At 39.2% G+C, this 20,626-nt stretch overlaps 1 protein-coding gene across 2 annotated transcripts in view; it reads right to left on the bottom strand.

Annotated features, from left to right (window-relative positions):
• Positions 1–5,167: 5,167 nt before the first annotated feature.
• Ppp4r3a (protein phosphatase 4 regulatory subunit 3A) overlaps positions 5,168–20,626 on the bottom strand; it is a 39,620-nt gene continuing 24,161 nt past the window's right edge. For both annotated transcript variants that reach the window (XM_027419129.2, XM_027419130.2), the window contains exons 8-15: positions 19,832–19,963; positions 19,626–19,728; positions 17,252–17,410; positions 10,964–11,133; positions 10,028–10,170; positions 8,594–8,784; positions 7,959–8,185; positions 5,168–6,438 (exon numbers count right to left, since the gene is read on the bottom strand). In XM_027419129.2, the coding sequence (XP_027274930.1) occupies positions 6,328–6,438; positions 7,959–8,185; positions 8,594–8,784; positions 10,028–10,170; positions 10,964–11,133; positions 17,252–17,410; positions 19,626–19,728; positions 19,832–19,963 (1,236 nt within the window). In that variant the 3' untranslated portion in view covers positions 5,168–6,327. The remainder of the gene's footprint in view (positions 6,439–7,958; positions 8,186–8,593; positions 8,785–10,027; positions 10,171–10,963; positions 11,134–17,251; positions 17,411–19,625; positions 19,729–19,831; positions 19,964–20,626) is intronic.

The following is a 20,626-nucleotide window of genomic DNA, read 5'->3' as shown; positions in this document are numbered from 1 at the left end:
ACCATGTGTGTTCTGGGAATTGAACCCTGACCCTCTGGAAGATCAACTAGTGCTCTTAACCACTCAGCCATCTCTCCAGACTCCCTATATATTGTATTTTAGTAATCTAAACCTTTTTTTTTTCCTTCACTGAGCTGCTGCTTTTAAGTCATGTGGTTTTTTTGTTTTGTTTTGTTTTTTTCCCCTTACATTCCCAACCAAGTGTAGCAGAGAAGACACTTGTTTCGATGCTGCTCTGCCTCATTAGAACTACCTCAAGATTGGCTAAGGGGGGTGGGGGTGGCCAGTGGGGGTGGGGATGGGGTGGGAGTAGACTGCCAAGGAAATAGATGTAGTCCTTCTTTTCAATATGCCTTTGATTCTGGAATTCCGAAACTATTGTTTGGGCACTTTGTGGTGATATTTTATGATCTAAGCTTGCCTGAAGATCAGAGTGCAAAGTTAGCCACATTAGTTAGCTATAAAGGCTAGGCAGTGGTGGTACACACCTTTAATCCCAGCACTTGGGAGGATCTCTGTGAGTTCAAGGTCATCCTGGGCTTCAGGAGATTGGATCTAAAAGAAAAACAGCACTTGGGATCACACATCTTTAATCCCAGCACTAACTAGGGAGGTGGAGACAGGAGTGAAAAGGCTGGGAGGAGAGAGGAATATAGGGCGGGAGGAGACAAGATAGATATGTAGTTTGAGGAGCAGTGCAGTCTAAGCAGTCTGAGGATGCAGTCTGAGGACAGGATTGCCCCTTTGGTCTGAGCATTGGTAGAGGTTAGAACCCTAACCCTAACTAACCCTGCTTCTCTGATCTTCAACATTAACCCCAGTATCTGACTTTTGAGTTTTTTTTAAGACCTATTAGAATTCATACAACAGCACTTTACCCCCATTTAATGAAATTTACAATGTTGTCACTTCTAGGTATCTAATTTTAACCAATATACCATTTTTGCTGCATAGACTCTGAATGACTAAGATAAGAAAACTGCAGGTTTTGACTATATAAATATATTTAGGGGTGGGGACGTAGCTCAGTTGTTAAATCAATGTTGAGCAAGTGGGAAGTGTCAGTTCAACCAACACCGGATACACACGCTTGTGCACGTGTGTGTACACACACACACAAACACACAGCTGGTCTATGGCTTGGTGGTCGAGCACTTGCCCTGGATTTGATTCACCAGCAATTCCCAAAGCAATTAAGTACACACACACACACACACACATCTGCAGTGCTGACTTTAAATACTGGCTGGCCCTCCACTGGTAGCATGCCATTGGGACAGCTATTTCACCCTTTTCTATAGCCCTCAGTTGCTTTGTAGTTTTCCATCACGTAAGGACCAAGAAACTTAAGACTTCTATGCTCTTACCTGTATACTCTTGCTGGGAACTGAATCCAGGGTCTCCCACATTGCAGGCCACTGTGGCAACACTTAAGCTACTTCTCCAGCCCCTTCATTCTGCCTGCAACTTTTTAATTACTAGAGATTAGTTAATCGTCAACTGACCAATCAGTGGATAGATAGTACTTACATACTATGGCTTCCTGAATGCTCATTTGGCCTCTACCTTTCCTCATTCTTCCAAAGGTGGATCCTCAAGTACTTGAATAACAATACCAAGAGTCCCCAGACACCCACCTTTCCTGGGTTCTTACATAAGAAGTCTGTACCTCTCAGAGCCACCCAAATGGGGCCATAATCCTCACCTTCCTCTAGAGAAGTGCTGAAGTTGTAAGAGCATACAAACTACAAATTTCTGTATCAATTGCATTTTAAAAGTAAAATTTACCCATTTTTCTTTCTGTATTAACAGGAGTTTGTGTGTATGCGTGGGCAGTGGTGGTGATGGCGACATACATGTGTCATAGTCAGAGGAAAGAGGCTCATGAATGCAATGCTAGCTTGGACTAAATTGCCAAAATGTCTGTCTCAAAACAACACATAAGCCAGGTACAGTGGCTCATGTCTGAAATTCCAGCCACTTGGGCGGTGAGGCTGGATTGCTTGAACCTGAGCAAAATGGGATTTAAACAATGGGAAGCTGGCCCTGAAAGCACATGCTAGAGGAAAATGCTATAGGATGAGGCAGGAGGATCCCAAGTTCTAGGCCAGTCTGAGTTCCATGTGTGCTGGTCTGTTGGGTATGGTGGCACACAGCTGGGAGATAAAGGCAGGATACGGAATTCAAGGCCATCCTTTGCTATGTGAATTCACATACCAGTTTAAAGAAACCTTAACTGTGCTTGCTCCACACTCCTGAAAGATAAGAGGGTGCAGCCAGGAAGGATTAGATTTTAGTAATTATTAACCCCCCACCTTAGTTCCTCTATGTAGCCCTGGATGTTCTGGAACTTGCTTTTTAGACCAGGCTGACCTCAAACTCAAAGAGATCAGCCTGCCTCTGTCTCTGGGATTAAAGGCATACACCATCACATCCAGCAAGTTATTAAGACTTATCCAAACACATTAACAATACCAATAAGCTAGAGTTCTACTTTCATAAAAATGTCCCAGATCAAATTAAAGAGGTTTGGAGTGAGTCCTCTATTTCTATCAACTAAAAGGGGAATTATCTGTTAGCAGAGTGAGCACAGGTGGGTCTTTTTCTGTACTCCACATTTCCAGAGCGCCCCATGTAGGTAGGTTACACGATGCTAGGTGTTACAGGTACAAAGTTGAAACAAGATAGAACTTTCCAGGAATAAACAGGGTGCCTGGGTAACAGAAAGATCAGAGGGATGTTCTGATGAAATTATATACAGGATCTGAGCACAACTGGGCAAGGAATAGCAACAAAACATAATCCATTAAAAACTACCAGGGTAACATTTGTGGAAGAGTGGATGGCAAATGTTTCCTGGAATATATATAAAGCTCTCATCACTTCAAAAGTTTTTGTTCCCACTACAAACTACAAAGTAACAAAAGAACTCACTGGTTTCATTAAGGTGAAAAAAATTCCTATTATATTCATACCAGCTATCAAGACTTGGGCTTAGGAGTGTGGATTCGGGGCTGGGTGTGTACCTCAATGGTACAGCACGTGCTTAGAGTACCATAGTCCAGGGCTCAATCTCCAGAACAACACTGTAGCCTTTTAGTTAAACCATCAACTTAAGGGCTGAGTATCTAGTAACTTCTGGCTATCAGTAGATGGCCACCAGAAGTTCTTTTTTTGACTTATTACGTAGCAAACCTTCATTGTTTGCACTAAGAGTTTAGAAAGCAATTATCTGAAAGGCATAGTCAAAGGTTAACATATATTTCTTTAAAATAATTGGATGATTTATGAAGTGACGAGTCTTTCCTCCACCCAAGCATTCCTAGAATATCAAAGCAAGTGTCCCAAGAATCATTCTGAAAAGCCAGAAAGACCATGAGTTTGGTTAGAGATGCCAAAAAAAAAAAAAAAAAAAGCTTAAGCCACCATCATTAGTTGACCCCAAATGTTGTAACAGTAAAGACGGTATTGTCTCTTTTTCCTCTACAGAAACAAGTATGATGATTCAAGTACAGTGGCACATACCCTTGCACTCTAAGAGGTAGAGGCAGGTGACCTCTGTGACTTTGGTTTACATATCCAGTTCTAAGCAGCCAAGGATACATAAGACCCACTCAAAAAAATAAAACACAACAACAAAAAACCAAGGTGTTAACTTTTTTCTTTTTTTAAGATTTGTTTATTATGCATACAGTATTCTGTCTGCATGTATTCCTGCAGGCCAGAAGAGGGCACCAGATCTCATTACAGACAGTTGTGAGCCACCATGTGGTTGCTGGGAATTGAACTCAGGACCTCTGGAAGAGCAGCCAGTGCTCTTAACCACTGAGCCATCTCTCCAACCCCTAAATTTTTATTTTTATTTTTTTTCTCGAGACAGGATCTCTCTGTGGCTTTGGAGGCTGTCCTGGAACTAGCTCTCGTAGACCAGGCTGGTCTCAAACTCAGAGATCCGCCCACCTCTCCCTCCCAAGTGCTGGGATTAAAGGCATGCGCCACCGCCCTGCCTCCTTAACTTCAATTCTTAACAGCCCAAACTTCTGACTCAGAGGTAGCTCTAACCATGTGTTGGTGCAAAGCAATGACCCCAGCATTCAGGAGGAAGAGTCAGGACTGCTGCTAGCTAGTTTTAAGACCAGTTTGGTCTAAATAGTGAGTTCTAAACCAGCTAGAGCAGTAGAGCTCAAAAAAGGGGGCTGGAGAGAGGCTTAGTGGTTACAAGCAGCTGTTGCTCTTAGAGGTGAGCAGGATTTGGCTCCCAGTACCCACCTAACTTGCCTACAACCATCTGTAACTCCAGTCGTAGAGCAGCTGACTTCTGTCCTCTGCAGACATCTGGTATACATACATGCAGGCAAACACCATCAACATAAATAAAAATCTTTTTTTTTTTTTTTTTGAGATAAGGATTTCTCTGTGTGGCCTTGGCTGCCTTGGAAGTTGCTCATAGACCAGGGTGGCCTCAAACTCAGAGATCCAACTCCCTCTGCCTGCAGAGGGCTGGGATTAAAGGAGTGTGCCACTACCACCTGGATAAAATATAAATTTTTCTTTTAAAAGCAGGTGTATAGGGAAATAAACTAATCTTTTATAGTTTATTATACTCTATAGTTTTTTTTGTTTGTTTGTTTGAGAGTGTTGCTTCAAACTCAAAGATTCACCTGCCTCAGCTCCCCAAATGCTGGGATTCTATGCACTACCATGCCCGGCATATTCTAAAGTTCCTGTTGTTACTGAGAATCAACAAAGACAGAAGCACAAAGTGCTTGGCTGGGTATTCAAAGTATCTCCACATTTGTCCTCTCCTGGGTATAAAATTTTACTCATTTGTAACTATAAAGCCCAGCCCCATTTTTCACCTTAAAAAACTGAAGGTTCTGGAACCCCAACGTTTCTTATTTCCTTGAAATCATCTTGGTATACCTAAAAATAAAGACCCTATTCAAAAATAAATTTTTGGAGCGGTAATCGAGCTAAAAATGGAAACAGCCCCATCCAACTCCACCACTAAGCTATACAACCAGACTGCCCCCCAGAATACTGCTCTAATAAGGTGCCATCTAATGGTCCTTGGGTGTTTATTTAGGTACCATCATTTATAGCTTAAACTGGTATTCCAAAGGGCATAGGTTAAAAAGAAAGAAAGAAAAGAAACATACAATTAATACAATTTCTCTTACTCTTCACTTTTCTTTTTATTATTCAAAAGTCAAGTATTACTTTTAAATCATCCATCCTCAATTTTGATTTAATGTACCGTCATTTCTCCAAGATACGAAATTTCTGAATCTCTTTGGAATACTAATTTCATGTTTCTAGGTTTAACAAAACTGTCGAAGTTTTAAATTCCACTCTATTTCCCTGAAATCTCAAGACAGCTGCTGATGCAAATTTTAATATAAAATATTTAGTCACAAAATAGTATTGCTTTTTTATGCACATAGTTGTAAGATTACTTTGCTTTTGTCAATAAAAACTATACCATCTTTCATAAAACTCTAAACAAATTAAGAACTGTGATGTAGAACACAAATTACACATGTAAAGCAGGTGCCAGCACGTTAGGCTATATTACATCAAAAATGTTTTAATGGTCCCAAATATATATATTCAACAACTAATCATACACTCGGGGAGAGAAAAAACAAAACAGAAACAAACTGAAACAAAAAGAAAAATTATGACACAAATGACCACATCTAGAATTCCACTCAATCTTTAATCAAGTAGGGACAAATCCCCACTTAAAAAAAAAAAAAAAAAAAAAAAATCTGCAGTTTGAAGGGCAAAGGGAACAGATTAAAAAAAGAGGATACTTTATTTTGCCCCTCCCCCACAGAGGTTTTCCAAACCTGTTGTAGCTTGACTAAAATGTTCAGAATGTACGATTTTAAAGGCAGGTCTCTTTATACAAAGAAACTGCTGGCATTCTCTACTAGTGAGGAACTATGGCAGAAAGACCCATTCTTCTAAGTCTCAAACGTGGTCCAAGAAAGCAAGTTCTGATTGTAGCAACTGACCAGTCAATCCAGAGTTCCACTGACAAAACCCCTGCCCTGTTGGCTTTTTATTTCCATTTCCTTCCCTGAGAAAAGGGCAATGTGTGGTCCAAGCTGGAGAGCTCACAGGCTATGTCTTCCCCCTAACTGCACAGCATCCCCTCCGCCTGCTCCATTGAATTGGCACTTGATGAGCAGAAGTCCGGTGTGCTGCTGATTTTTGTCAGTCACTCACAAGAGACCACTGCGCTTTGATGTGGATTTTGTAGGGGGGAGGGGTCAAGAACCAGTTTTGTCAACAGGTACTGATCACACGTAGTTGCTATTATTAGGACTCAAATTTTGCTTTCTTTGACAGTGGTAGCGAGTCTTCCTTGTCTTCATCCTCATCATCATCTTCATCATCATCGGGATAATCTACCAGACCCACGAGTCCTCCCTGTGCAGAAATAAGGATTATTTAAAGAACAAAACACTGAATTTGAAAATACCCATGTTAAACCCAGAATAAGTATAGGCCTAATGGCAGCACGCTGAAAGCCATTAATTATTTTTTATAGGTATTTTAAATGTTCATGTTTCTATAAGATTCTTTTTTTTAAAGACAGTGTTTCTCTGTAGCTTTGGCGTCTGTCCTGGAACTCCCTGCCTCTGCTTCCTAAGTACTGGGATTAAAGGCATGTGCTGCTACCACCACCTGAACTTTGTAAGGTTCTTTCAAGCTACTAAAAACTAAAACAGAAACAAAAAAATTATACTCTACTAGAAAATCACCCAGGAACAGAAACACCACTGAGAAATGGCTATAACTAACAGTGTATAAAATTCATTTTTTAAATGGGGCTGGAGATTGAAGTCAGGGCTTCGTATGTCTCAAGCCAAGGGCTCTACTACTGCAACATACCCAGACTTCATTTTTACCTTTTGAGCCAGAGTTCACTTAAGTTGCTCAGGCAGGCCTTCAGCTAGCAATCTTCCTTCTCCAAAGTAGCTAAGCTAGGATTATCAGCCTGTACTACAATGTCTGGCTCAAACTTATTTCAAAATAAAGTAAAAAATGGTATCAAAACACAGATTACTCAAAATGAAAGCAGATAAGAAAGTAGTTCTATTATTTCTCTTCTGGGTTTCCCTTTTAGTCTGCTTCCCCACCATAAACTATAGTACAACTCGAATAGCTATGAAAATTCATAGTACTCTGCTACCAGCCCGTGCCTTCTTCCCAACATGTCTGACTCAGCCTTAGCACTGAGGGATCTCCTGCCAGTGTCAGATGAAATGAGACCGTGGGGCCAGTGACATGGCACAGCAGGTAAGGGGTCTTTCTATCAAGCCCTATGACCTAAGCTTGATTCCTGGGTCCCACATGGTGGAAGGAGAGAGCAGACTCCTTCAAGTTGCCCTCTGACTTTCACATGCTGTGGTGTGTCCACACACAAAAACATTTTAAAGAAAGAACTAAAGAATAGACTGGACAGCACTATGAATTATACTGGCATTATACCAGTATAATTAGTCTGGTCTAATTGCTATTATTAGTTTTATGTTCTTTTTTTGGGGGTGGGGGTGGGCGGAGCATGCTGAAGTAGCAAAAGCCATCAAAACAAATGCCCCCTTTTTTGGGGGGTGGGGTGGGGTGGGGTGGAGTGGGGCTGAGACAGGGTTTCTCTGTATTGTTTTGGAGCCTGTCCTGGAACTTGCTCTGTAGACCAGGCTGGCCTTAAACTCACAAAGATCCGCCTGCCTCTGCCTCCCGAGTGTTGGGATTAAAGGCCTGTGCTACCAGCGCCCAGCCAGACTAAATTTTGTACAGGACACGTGAGGTGACTTCAGGTAGTGAACAGTTTTTAGCTAGTTCCAGAAAAGAGAATCAAAGAAATAAAATCTAGGCACACTGACCACTGAGAAAGCTTAAAGCACAGCAGAGAAGGACCACCATGTGGGGAGAGAGAGGTGTACCTTTGTGGTAATAGCTGCCGTCTGAGATGTACTCTTAGGGACGGATCCAGGAGAGCCTGGAGAGCCCGGGGACCCAGGTGACCCTGGAGAGCCAGGCAGGCTTGCTGCCGACGACTGGCTGCTGAGGTTAGTCTTTGTCCCACTGGACAGGGAGAGTTTGAAACTTGGGCTCTGTCGTCCAGAAAGGTTAGTTTTCAGAAGCACCTCCTTTTCTTCACTTTCTTTCACTAAAATGAGAGTGTAAAAATAGTTGTCACTCATTTTTTTTCTGAATTCCTCTAAAAGAAGTGACACTAAAAAACAACCAGCTTATTTCTTTGCTCAGGTTGCAACTCTGACGTCCAACCTATTAACAAAGCCTATCCAAGTACTAAATGTTAATATCCAGCAAATTTTACAGCACAGAAGAAAGACCTTTGGTATCACATTTAGTATTTATACCCCCCAGCCCTTCAAACTATTTTCCTTAAACTAGGAAAACTCAGCCTACACCTTTACAGTCAGAAACTCAGCAATGTCCTGTAGGTCTTTGAACTGTCATTGTATATTCTGAGTAGATACTAATCATTTTCTCAAGAAATAAAAGACCTGGACTGAGAGAGCCTCACTTTCCCTTGCCCACTGTTTTAACATACATTTCTTCCTTTCCATGAATTTACTTATTGGATCCATGATATCATCATCATTCTTAGTTTTGTCAGATGGAGACACCACAGCTTCTCCATCTTCCATGTCATCTTCATCTGTGTTGAACCACATCTCTTCCTCATCTTCAAGAGTTCTGGCATCCCGTCGATATCGATGATTCCTCAAGATGGACCGCATGCTATGAGAAAATGGAAGGCTGTAAGGGGATGAGGTACCGGGTGTGATCCCTGTCACCACCAAGACCAAATACCAAACCACAATGGAACAATTACTAATTAAAAGTCAGACCCTATCAAATCTAATATAAACTAGTATAATCCAACTTCAAATTTCTAAAATGCTAACTGTTATAGCTCAATTATTAAGCCTGATAATGATGGGAATTAAGTAATTACTGTATAGATTATAAACCATACTACAAAGGCTAGAGATGGTACAGTAGTTAGGACCTGTGTTCAATTCCCAGCATCTAATAGCAGCTCACAACCATTTGTATCTCCAGTCCTAGGGGATCCAACAACCTTTTCATCTTTTGTGGCTATTAGGCATGTACATGCAGACAAACCACATATATACTAAAAAATTAGCTGGACAGTATTGGTACATGCTTTTAATCACAGCACTCAAGAGGCAGAGACAGATGGATCTCTGTGAGTTTGAGGCCAGCCTGGTCTACTGACTGAGTTCCACGATAGCTTCCAAAGCTAAACAGAGAAATCCTGTCTTGAAAATCCCCAAGCTCCCCTTCTGGAGAAGGAAGAGGTAGAAGAAGAAACTAATGGGAAAAAAACAACCAATACTACAAGTGTGAATCTAGTTAAATAACTAGAAGGTATATGGCATTTAAAAAAACAATTAAGATAATATTCTTTTGTTTTGTTTTTCAAGACAGAGTTTCTCTGTGTAACAGTCCTGGAACTTGCTTTGTAGACCAGGCTGGCCTGGGATTAAAGCTACTACCACCTGGTTAAGATAATATTCTGATCATGTGAAACCTCACTACTATATCAGTTTATGTTGGTATCTAAAGATCTTACTATAATTCATCTACACTTTCAGAAACAAACAAGCAAAATTAGCACACAGGTTGCCACGATGGCTTAAAGAATAAAGGTGTGTTCTACCAAGTATGACAAACCTGAGTTTGAACCTCAGAACCCAAACGGTGGAAGAAGAGACCCAACTCTTGCAAGTTGTTCTGAGACAAACCCATCCCAAAGTACATGTATTTGAAGATACACACATGCATAAAATAAATGTTGAAGAAAAAGACAATGGCAATTCCCTCCACTCCCCACAATTTCTGAGCATGTTTTCCCCATCTTCTCTCTACAGCCAACTCAAATACCGCCAAGAACCGAGAAAGCCAGCACACAATCTACTGCTGAATGGAGAACATGTTCAAATATGCAGTAACTTACCTGTCAAGTTTGGGGTTGTCTTGCCTTTCTCTTTGTTGTTCAAATCTCAATTTTAATCCTTTAAAAGTCTGCACATAATCTACATCTTCTAGTGCTTTCCAATAATTTTCAATTACATGGGCAGTTAATGATTTTATATCTTCCTACAGAAAAGAATTGTAAATAAATAAATCAGACACATAGACACAACTTTAACAAAATGAGGCATTATTACAGTAGTTCCTAAAACTCACCAAAAGTTTATCTCATAAACTTATAAACTTAAAAATAGTCAAACAATGAAAATGGGAATAACATATACTACACTGGCACCATCAATAGTATGCAGCTTTTGGTCTATCTGGGAATTGTCCACAGGTGTTCCCAGCGTGTATGTCCAACCAAGCCCTATTCTAGTGATTCTGGTTCCCAAAGACTGGACACAGTGGTACACACCTGCAATCCCAGAACTTACAAAGGCTTGAGGCAGGAGAATGGTCATGAGATCGAGGCCCACATAAACCGTAGGGCAAGACTCTCCCTAATCTCAAAAACATACTAAATAACAGAAAAAGTCTACAGTAAAGTTCTGGAGATGGACTTCTGTGGCTGTTGTGCAGTAACATAAAAGATACTACCCTTTGAGAATACATCTGACAATGAAGAAAATCACAAGCATTTGACATTCTGTGTATCTTATCACAATTCTTTTTGTTTGAAAGGGTATGAGGAGTACTAGGATTAAACCGAGCCACCACACCCAGTATATTTATCACAGCTCTAAAAAGCATGCCAGATAGTTTTGCACACATTATTTGTTGGTTTTTTTTCCCTAATTAGCCTGAATTGAATTACTTTTGGATTTTTGGTTGCATGGTTCTTAAAACAATCTCAACATTCATTCTCAAGACAAAAGACAGATACTCAAATTTCTCAAATTAAGAAGACAGAACCTACCACTCTAATAAATTCAAACATTTCTATTATGGCGGAGTTCATCAGATTGTAACGAGATCCATTGTTGAGAAATGCTTTGACTACAGGTTCAAATAAAAAACTTTTCATTATGTAGCGGTTATAAAATTCATCTTTTAATCCAATGATTTTTCTCTTAAATCGGAGGGCACCTGAAACACAGAGGCATTGCTGTTTAATCTACATCTCAGCGTCAACAAACATCAGACCTTAATAACAGACACCAGTATCCTGTATTCTTAACTGTGTGCAGGTATGTGAACCTTAACACAGAGATCTTAAAAGTGCTGAAAGAAAAAGAAAAAGAAAAAGTGCTGAAAGAAAAAGAAAAAAAAAAAAAAGATCATTCAACGACAGTGTATGTTGGTAGGTTCCATAATTCATGCCTATAATTCCAACACTTGGGAGTCTGAGGTAAGAGGATTGTTTAGAGTACAAGGCCAGTGGGGGCTACATACTGAATTCTATGACACCCTGGGTTATCATGTGAGACCCTATCACCTCCCCCGTCCCCCCAGGTAGTGTATGTTATCATAGAACACAAGTCTTGGAAAGCCAGAAAAGTTCTGGGAATATATCAATCACTATGGGCTAAAATGTAATTTATAGCTAAGGTAAGGACTGAGACTATCATATTATTTAAGGGAACAATTTTTTCATCATACCCCTTTGAATACATTTTAACATCACCTAAAAACAAAAATCACTGTTTTTTAGGGCAGTCCACTGTATTATAATTTGATCTTCAAGTTTTTGGACACTCTCACTATTTTATAAGTTCATGGATTTATACTGGTTTATTTGTAGATGTGGTTAAAAAAGACAAGAAACCACAAAAATCTGCATGCCCCCATAATTGCCTTCCCATTGTTTAGATAGAATTTTAGGTTGTTTTAAAATTCAATCCTCTACTCTCATTGCAGCGAGTATGCTTTTTAATTTTCCCTTTAATAATTAATTAGGCTTTAACTTACAGATTAGCAGATATATATTTGCATCTTGAGGTATGGGGAGTTACTTAGGTCACCATTCATCAAGATCCAAATATAGTCAGACAGCTCGACTTCAGCAAAGCCCTCTTTACCTACATGGAATTATCAGTAAGTTAATGCCCCAATTACTGTAAACAGTGCAAAAAAGCATACTCACTTCACGCAGTCACATCGTCTTCGGTTGGCAAGATTAAATATTGTGTTTGTATTTTGATTTCTTTGGAGATCATGGAAGTGGCTCGTTAAATTGCCAATTTGTTATTACTCAAGTCCTTCATGAGCAGGTAGCCAGGCAACCATGCTGACACGGTTTCTGGGTGGGAAGGCAGAGGAGTAAAGCAGCTCAATTTTTCTTTAGTTGGCACAAAGAGGTCCACAAGTGAATGCCCAATTAGGTACAGTTGGTTAGAAACTGCCCTAACAATCCAACTTATTTAAGAGTGTATCTTCATAAAGAAACACTCTGGGCAGGGAGTTTCAAAATAGTTTAAATAATAACTGCGTTTTATTTTTAAACTAATGAAAAAAATTTAAAAACTCAAGGATGGTGAAGACATTTTAAGCAGTAAGAGGCATTGTTCTGTGTGGTGAGTGAAGGCCCAACAGGGTTTATTTCTAAAACAGTGATTTCTCTTGTTTTGGATTATCTGGTAGAATAACTTAAGTGAGATGGTTCCACTTGTTTAGATAAAAACACTTAAAAAGCTCATGCTAGTAGGTAAATTTTAAACTTTCAAAAGCAAGAACTATTATTATAAGGTTTGGTAATCTAACTCTGCAGGCTTTGTAGAGACTTGTGTCCTATCAAAACATCACATTAACCCTGATGCTACATATGCATCACAGAATTCAGTGAGACCAGGACTTACAATGATACCCTTTACCCCTTAAAAGCACAGCTACCCAGAAAGTGCTGAAATAGATAGAAGGTAGTTCTAGGTGGTTTTTTTTTTTTTTTGCCTCCCTCTCTTATTTCCATTTGTCCTGATTTACATCAATAATTATTTGTTTAAAATCACCCCCCTAAACAGACCCCCATCAACATACCCAGATACTACTATTCCTTTCCTACTGAATAGCAAGCCATTTCCCACATTTTACCAGTCAATTCTATAAAGCCCAGTCATTAAAGGAGATTAGAGAAAGCTCTCAGTTATGCTCAGTTGCATAACCATAGCATTTTCACAATGTGCACTCTGATTCTACTCACAACAGGCCAGGAATATCTTGTGTTGGGTTCTGATTAAATTTTTTTTTGTAGTACATGACACGAGATTTCATGCAGTAAGTTTAAGACTCATTACCACATGTGGAACTAATAATAGAAGCTTTGTAGCAAAGCTGTGCCTGCTCCCTCCCATTGATGCTAGGGATTGAAGCCAGGGCCTTACGATGCTAGCATGCCAGGTAAGCACCTTAACACTGAGCTGCCTCTGACTCTACAATAAAGCTTTAAAAGAAATTCATTCTTTTTACAAAGTTCTGTTTCTGTTCTACATTTAGAGTGAGTGTGAGTGTGTGTGTGTTTGTGTGTGTGTGTGTGATATGTATGTGCCATGGCTCACATGTGGAGGTCAGACAACAGCTTTTAGGAAGTGGTCCTCTCTTTTCATGTAGGCTCAAAGGATCAAACTTAGCAGCAAGCCCCTTCTATTCACTAATCCATTTCCCATTCCTGAATTCAATACTTTTAAACAACACTACCTAGGTCAACATACAAGTTGTTTCAAAGTACCCAGAGTCTTAAAAAGGCACAGTAAATAGATTAATGGGACTTACTCATTTTAGAAAGGACTGTGGGTCTTATCTACAGACTTCTTAGTTGTATTTAAAAGTGACAAATACTAATTAAAAAGAAACACATAAAATATAAAACTCCTGGGGCTGAAGAGATGGCTTAGAGGTTAAGAGCACTGGCTGCTCCTCCAGAAGTCCTGAGTTCAAGTCCCAGCAACTACATGGTGGCTCACAACCATATATGAGTTCTGGTGCTCTCTTCTGGTGTGAAGGCATACATTCAGGCAGAACACTGTGTAACATAATACATCTTAAAAAATAGATTATATATAAAATATATATAACCCCCAAGTTCCCAAAGTACATTAACTATTGTCTTTTCTACTCACACAGTGTATTTAAATTATAAAATTCCCTTTGAAATACTATACTAAACTTTTTATTTCAATGCATACTTTTCAATGCATAATTTTCTCAGAAGAACCATTAAATCGTTTGTTTTCCCAAATTTATACAGGTCTTACTCTATACTATTAAGTAGTCTTTTTTCTTTTTCTTTTCTTCTTTTATTGGAGACAGGGTTTCTCCATGTAGCCCAGGCTGGCCTCCAACTCAGAGATCCTCCTGAGTGCTGGGATTAAAGGTGTGTGCCAGCACCGCCACCACTACCTAGCTTAAAGCCAGTGTTTATTAAATGGATTATTACTGATGACTGCTATTGTCTGAGATGCTCTCATCCTCAGGAATAGAGGCCCACAGTGAAGATTTAGGTGTTTCAAAGAAATTTGTCCCAGTTATAAAATATGTATAGAATATACCTAAGATAGAATAGCATAGTTTCCAATATGATCTTCATCTTATAAAATGATTCCCTACATAGTTATTACTGGATTGCAATACATTCTTTTTACAATACTACAAGCAAAGAAGATACAGGGACTGCCTAAACTGCAGAAAAGGCCTTTTCATTTTTGGTTTTCGAGACAGGATTTCTCTGTGTTGCTTTGGAGCCTATCCTGGCACTCATTCTGTAGACCAGGCTGGCCTTGAGCTCACAGAGATCTACCTGCCTCTGAATCCCGAGTGCTGGGATTAAAGGCATGTGACACCAACGCCCAGCAAGGCCTTTTCTTTTAGCCTGCATGTCCTGACACTTTCCAGCTGGACTCAAAGTTTTCCATCTAGAGCAAAACACACCACCTTCCTATACTTAACATCTTAACTGCATATTCAATTAACAATGCCACTCTCTTATGAACAAGACAAATCAAGTTAACAACTCTGTGAAAACTTCATGATCTGCTTCACTTAGAATAAGTTGTTATTAAGTACAGTTGTTAATAAGTTGGATTTTGATTTTTACATGACACTCTCCTAATAAACTATGAAAACAAAACTACTAATTATAAATGCCATGCCAACAACTGCAAGACTTACCTTACTTTGAGATGACATATAAAGATATGCATCTCAGATTCACTGAAATGTACTAATAGTTTCTATTTAATCTCTTTTCTCTTTTTTTCTTGGAGACAGGGTATCTATGTAGCTATGGCTAGCCTTGAATTCACAGACATAGGCCTGTCTTTGGAATACCAGAGCTGTAGGTTAAGTAACCATATCTAGCTATTTTCTTTGCTGAAATAAAACTATTTAAACAATCTGTGCATTCAGTTTTTCCTTTCTGTTTCGTTTCCCAAAGTTCTTTCTTCACACAGACAAAACTCGTTATGGGGACTTGAAAGAACTTGGTCTTGGTACCATCACCTCTCTTTGGTAAGTATATAGAGAAATGTTTATGTGCATTATATTCTCTCTGCAAATATGCCTATCTACCACATGTGTGGCCTGCAGAGTCCAGAAGAGGGTTTCAGACTGCCCCGAAACTGGGGAATTGACAGTTATGAATTGCTACGTGGGTACTGGGAATCAAACTCAGATAATCTGAAGACCATCCAGTATTCTTAACCACTGAGCCATCTTTCTAGCCCCCTAAAGCCCTTCTTTGTACGTACAAAGCTCACTTTTGGAAGATGATTTATTTGTTATAGCCCTTAGAGTCTCATCAATAATTATACAAGCAATGACTAAAGTAATATTTAGTATTCTGAGGGTTCAGTGGAAAGTAAATGAACCCAATATTCTTCTCAGGTTGTAAAAAGACATATTTCAAACACATGCATTTATCACATATGTGCCAAGTAGAGAAACATGGTAGTGAAAACTTTAATAAAACACGAAGCCTTAAAACAACAACTTACCTTTAAAGCCAATTGGCAAGTTATTTGGCAGTAAGTAAGTCAGCCTTCAGTATCTCTAAATTTGGTCAGTCAACGGACCAACTACAGTTTAGATATGCAAACTCATTACCTAAGATGTCTGGCTACAACATGGCCATAATGGATTAAGCTATTTCTTTCTTTTTTAAAAAAGATTTATTTATGTATGTTAGTGCTCTGTCTGCATGTATACCTGCACACCAGACGAAGGCATTAGATGCCATTACAAAGATGGTTATGAGCCACCATGTGGGTGCTGGGAATTGAACACAGGCCCTCTGGAAGAACATCCAGTGCTCTTAACTGCTGAGCCATGTCTCTAGTCCAGTAACTTTTTTTGTTTTGTCTTGAGACCAAGTTTTCCGTTTCTCCGTAATAGCTCTGGCTATCCTGGAAATGCTTTATAAACCAGGATGGCCTTGAACTCACAGAGATCCTCTTACCTCTGCCTCACGAGTGTTGGATTAAAGGTGTAGTCCACCACTGCCTGGATTAATCTATTTCTAATTCAAAAGTATGTTTTACTACAATAAACTGAGGTCTTAACACTGTGGATGTCAGCTTAAGGAAAAACAAAAGTATCACTAAGACAAATCTAAAAACAAAACAAAAACAAAACAACAACTCGTTAAAAAAATGTCTATAGCTTTTGGGCTAGGGGTATGGTGTAGTGGTCAAGTGTATGCAAATCCTTTTGCTTTTGGTATTGGGCTTAATTTCTAGCACCTATAACCTCAGCACTCAGATAGTTGAGGCATGAGGATTGCAGTGAGCTTTAAACCAGTCTGGGCTGCAGAAAGACTACTGATTTTATTTTTTTAAGGGCAAAATAATAAACGAAACACACAAACACAAAATAAGCAAAGAAAACTACCTGTAGCTATGAAATCATTCACTAACTTTCTTAATAAAGGTCCACATGTACTTATTTCAGGCTCTGTGGGACACATATGCTCTCTATAGTACTATTTTTCTTTTATTAAACCATCTTTCAGTTTGTAAGTTATAGAAAAGATATGCCACTGGTAGTTTTGACTAAACTGTAGTTACTTACCATTTGAACTGGCAGATATCTTCTAGCCACTCCACTTTGTATGAACACCTGCCAAACTACGTCATAGGACACAGAGCTTTTTACTAAGATCCTAAGTCCCTGATGAACCCCTTCCCTGCCCAAGTCAGTGATGTTCTCAGTAACTAGCTTTAAAGCTACAAAGTGGATGATATAGAAAGATGATAAACAATTTTTAAGAAGAACTTACATAATGCCAAGAAAGCATGCTTGGAGGCCATAAGAACTAGCACTCGTCGAAGGATGTCCTTGTTGATAATATAGTTCTTTATGTGGTAGGTATGGTGCTCCACACAAAATGTTAGCAATTCCAATACAAGTGCCAGTAACTGTGCAGTTTGAAAATCATCTAGAATAAGCAAAACATGATCATATGTATGCTGAACAGATGATAAAGTTTAAGAAGTCACAACACACACCCTTTCATCTTTGGTGTGATTATGCTCTATCTTCTACTGATTTCACTGCTTTCTTCACCGCTCACAGTACGCTCATAACACAACAATAATTACTGATTTATCTTTACTCTTTAAAGGCAGTAAGTCTCTCCAAGTATTTTATTTTTTCATTCTTACAACTTAGCCCCCATAGAATATGGAATAATCCCTTCTACAAGTTCTTAGTAAAAGTGGGGTGGCTTGGAAGTGTGAATTTGGCTATCCAGTAGTATCTCTTTCCCACCAGAAACCTCTTCCATAAAGGATCAGACAGCAAGTTAGTTTATATGCTCTGCAAACCTCCTAGCACATATCCAACCCTGACCCTGTAGCCTGAAAGCGGTGGGCACATAAGCCCATATGTCCACAAAGCATTATGAATAAAGCAGCATCAAGCTGGACCTGAACTTGGGGGCCTGTCAGCCTGGCCTGTAGAATGAAGACTTGTCCATCATCACAGTATGTGAGTCTCTAATTTTGCACAGCCCCCTCTATGAATAAAGACTATTTATTGCCCAGCTGAATGTAAAAATTCAATGGGATGTGTGAGCTCAGAAGCAAAGGAATGTGGAAAATCTCATAACGTCCCTTTAATTTGGCTATAAATCTAAAACTGTTCTGGAAAAAAATAAAGAAGAAAGTGTGAATTTGGAAACAGACCTCAAATTTTTACCAAATACAAATATAGAAAAAAGCAAAATGTCATTTCAAAATTTGATTTCTAGGGTCACACAAGAGTTTATCTGTGCTGGATACAGAAACACACCTTTAATCCCAGCACTTGGGAGACAGAGGCCCACGGATGTTCAAGGCCAGCCTGGTCTACATAGTGAGGACAGCACCATGTAACGAAACCATGTCTCAAGGGGGGAAAAAGTAAAAATAAACATTTATTTTTCACAATAGTACATCTATTAATGCCATGAATAATACTAGTAATAGAGTATGATTTAAACATACTACACTGAGCGGGACGTTGGTGGCGCACGCCTTTAATCCCAGCACTCGGAGGCAGAGGCAGGTGGATCTCTGAGTTCGATGCCATCGTGGTCTGCAGAGTGAGTTCCAGGATAGGCTCCAAAGCTACACAGAGAAACCCTGTTTCGAAAAACAAAACAAACAAAAAACAAAAAAAACCACCCCAAACCAAACAACATACTACACTGTGATTTGTGTGTGTGTGTGTGTGTGGGCCCACCATGACCAAGGCATCTTTACTTCTTTCTTTTAAAAGATTTATTTATTTGTTTGTTTCTTAATTTATTATGTATACAGTGTTCTGTCTGTCTGTATGCCTTGAGGCCAGAAGCAGGTAGCACCAGATCTTATTAGAGGGTTGTAAGCCAAATGTGGTAACTGGCACTTGAACTCAGGACTTCTGGAAAAGCAGCAGTGCTCTCAACCTCTGAGCCATCTCTCCAGCCCCTATATTGTGAATTATAAGGGAAAATATATATGGATTTCTGGATATAGCTCCAACAGCAATTTCCTAATAGTAACTCTAAAGCTACCCTTTAAACATACACTTAAGTGTAAGCCCTAAGGAATAAGCTGTAATAGTTTGTCACACATCTGTGACCCCAGTATTGAGGAGGTTGAAATAGGAAGATTGTAAGTTTGAGGCCAACATGGGTTCCATAGAGAGATCTCTTAAACAAACACACAAACAAACAAAACCTGAAATGAAAACAACAGCTACTTTTTTTGGTGTATTTTTGTTAGCTGTGATTATAGTACTTTTACACAAATTTCATCTTAAAAATCTCTTGAAAACACACGATAAAATCTCACCCAATCTATTAGAGATGGTTACTTCCTTCTTAGGGTATATCCTGTTGCTCCTGCTTCTGTTCCTTTCTTTATAGACTTAATTTATTTTTTATTGTATGTACATTAGTTTTTCTTTTGCCTGCACCATGCACGTACAGTGCCCATGGAGGTCAGAAGAGGGTGGTAATGACTGGAGTCTGTAGACTGTTAGCAGCAGTGTGTGTCCTCTGGAAGAGCAGCCGGTGCTCTGAACTGTTGAGTTATCTCTTCAGCCCCAATGCCTTAAATCTAAACTGTACTCAACATCAGTTTTTGAGTTTGACAATTCAAGAAAGCTACGAACCTGAGTTATCTTACCTTTACTAGGCTTGTCTTCTGTTGTATTTGCTAGTAAGGGAGCAGTGAGAACATGCATACAGTGCTTGTAGAAGAAACCCAGAAATTCAGTCTTTTCTGTTTTCTAAGGAATCAAAAATACTTCGATGAACTTTATTAACTGTATTGGTTCCTACCAGCAATAGAAAACATACTGCTATGAACAAGAAGAAATAGCCATGGCTTACATTGGCAGTGGCTAGCATGTTCTCTGGGTCAACTAAAGTTCGAAGCAGGCCCATAAGTTGGACTGCTCCTCCAAGCTCAGGATCTGTATCACAAATCATATGTTCTATAATGAGGTTGATGAGCAAAATATCCTGGTGATAAAAATACACATAATATAATTACTAAGACACATATTATAGCATTACAGCTAACACTAGCCATCTTGTTAACTTCAAACAAAGTAGTGACTATTTAACACGATAGATGGGAGTGTTTCTTTGTCCTAACAGATGATACAAAGACTTTAATAGGACCAAAAAAATTAAGTTTATTTTCCCATTATTTTTTTCTCCAGGGTGCCCTAGAACTAAGAGACTGTCCATCTTGCCAACTCAGAGATCTGCCTGCCTCTGTCTCCCAAGCGCTGGGATTAAAGACATGTGCCACTACTTCTGGCTTTTTCTATTATCTTTGAACTTATCTGATTAAAGAAAACAATAGGATCACAAAAGCCAGGTTTGGTGTTAAAACATGTTTTGTTTCTCTAATAACTTTATTCTCTGCAGAAAGCTCATGGACTTTACATTCGTGGTTCAAAATAAGAATACTTATAGTCAGAATTTATAAAACTGCTTTGCTTTCATTGCTTCTTAATTTTCTTTTCTTTTTGACACAATAGCAGTTTTCCATTTGTGGAAATGATAAATTGGGTATAGTGAGACTGGAGTGCCCAGAACAGTAGTATATAATGTAGATTACAAATGTCAGAGAAAACAATTTATGCTTTTCCCAAGGACCTTTAGGGATGGTGTTCT

The sequence above is a fragment of the Cricetulus griseus genome, chromosome 5 (assembly GCF_003668045.3).
Source record: "Cricetulus griseus strain 17A/GY chromosome 5, alternate assembly CriGri-PICRH-1.0, whole genome shotgun sequence".
NCBI lineage: Eukaryota > Metazoa > Chordata > Mammalia > Rodentia > Cricetidae > Cricetulus > Cricetulus griseus.
The sequence above is the reverse complement of the archived record's forward strand: the minus strand, read 5'-3'. Positions and strand labels throughout refer to the sequence as shown.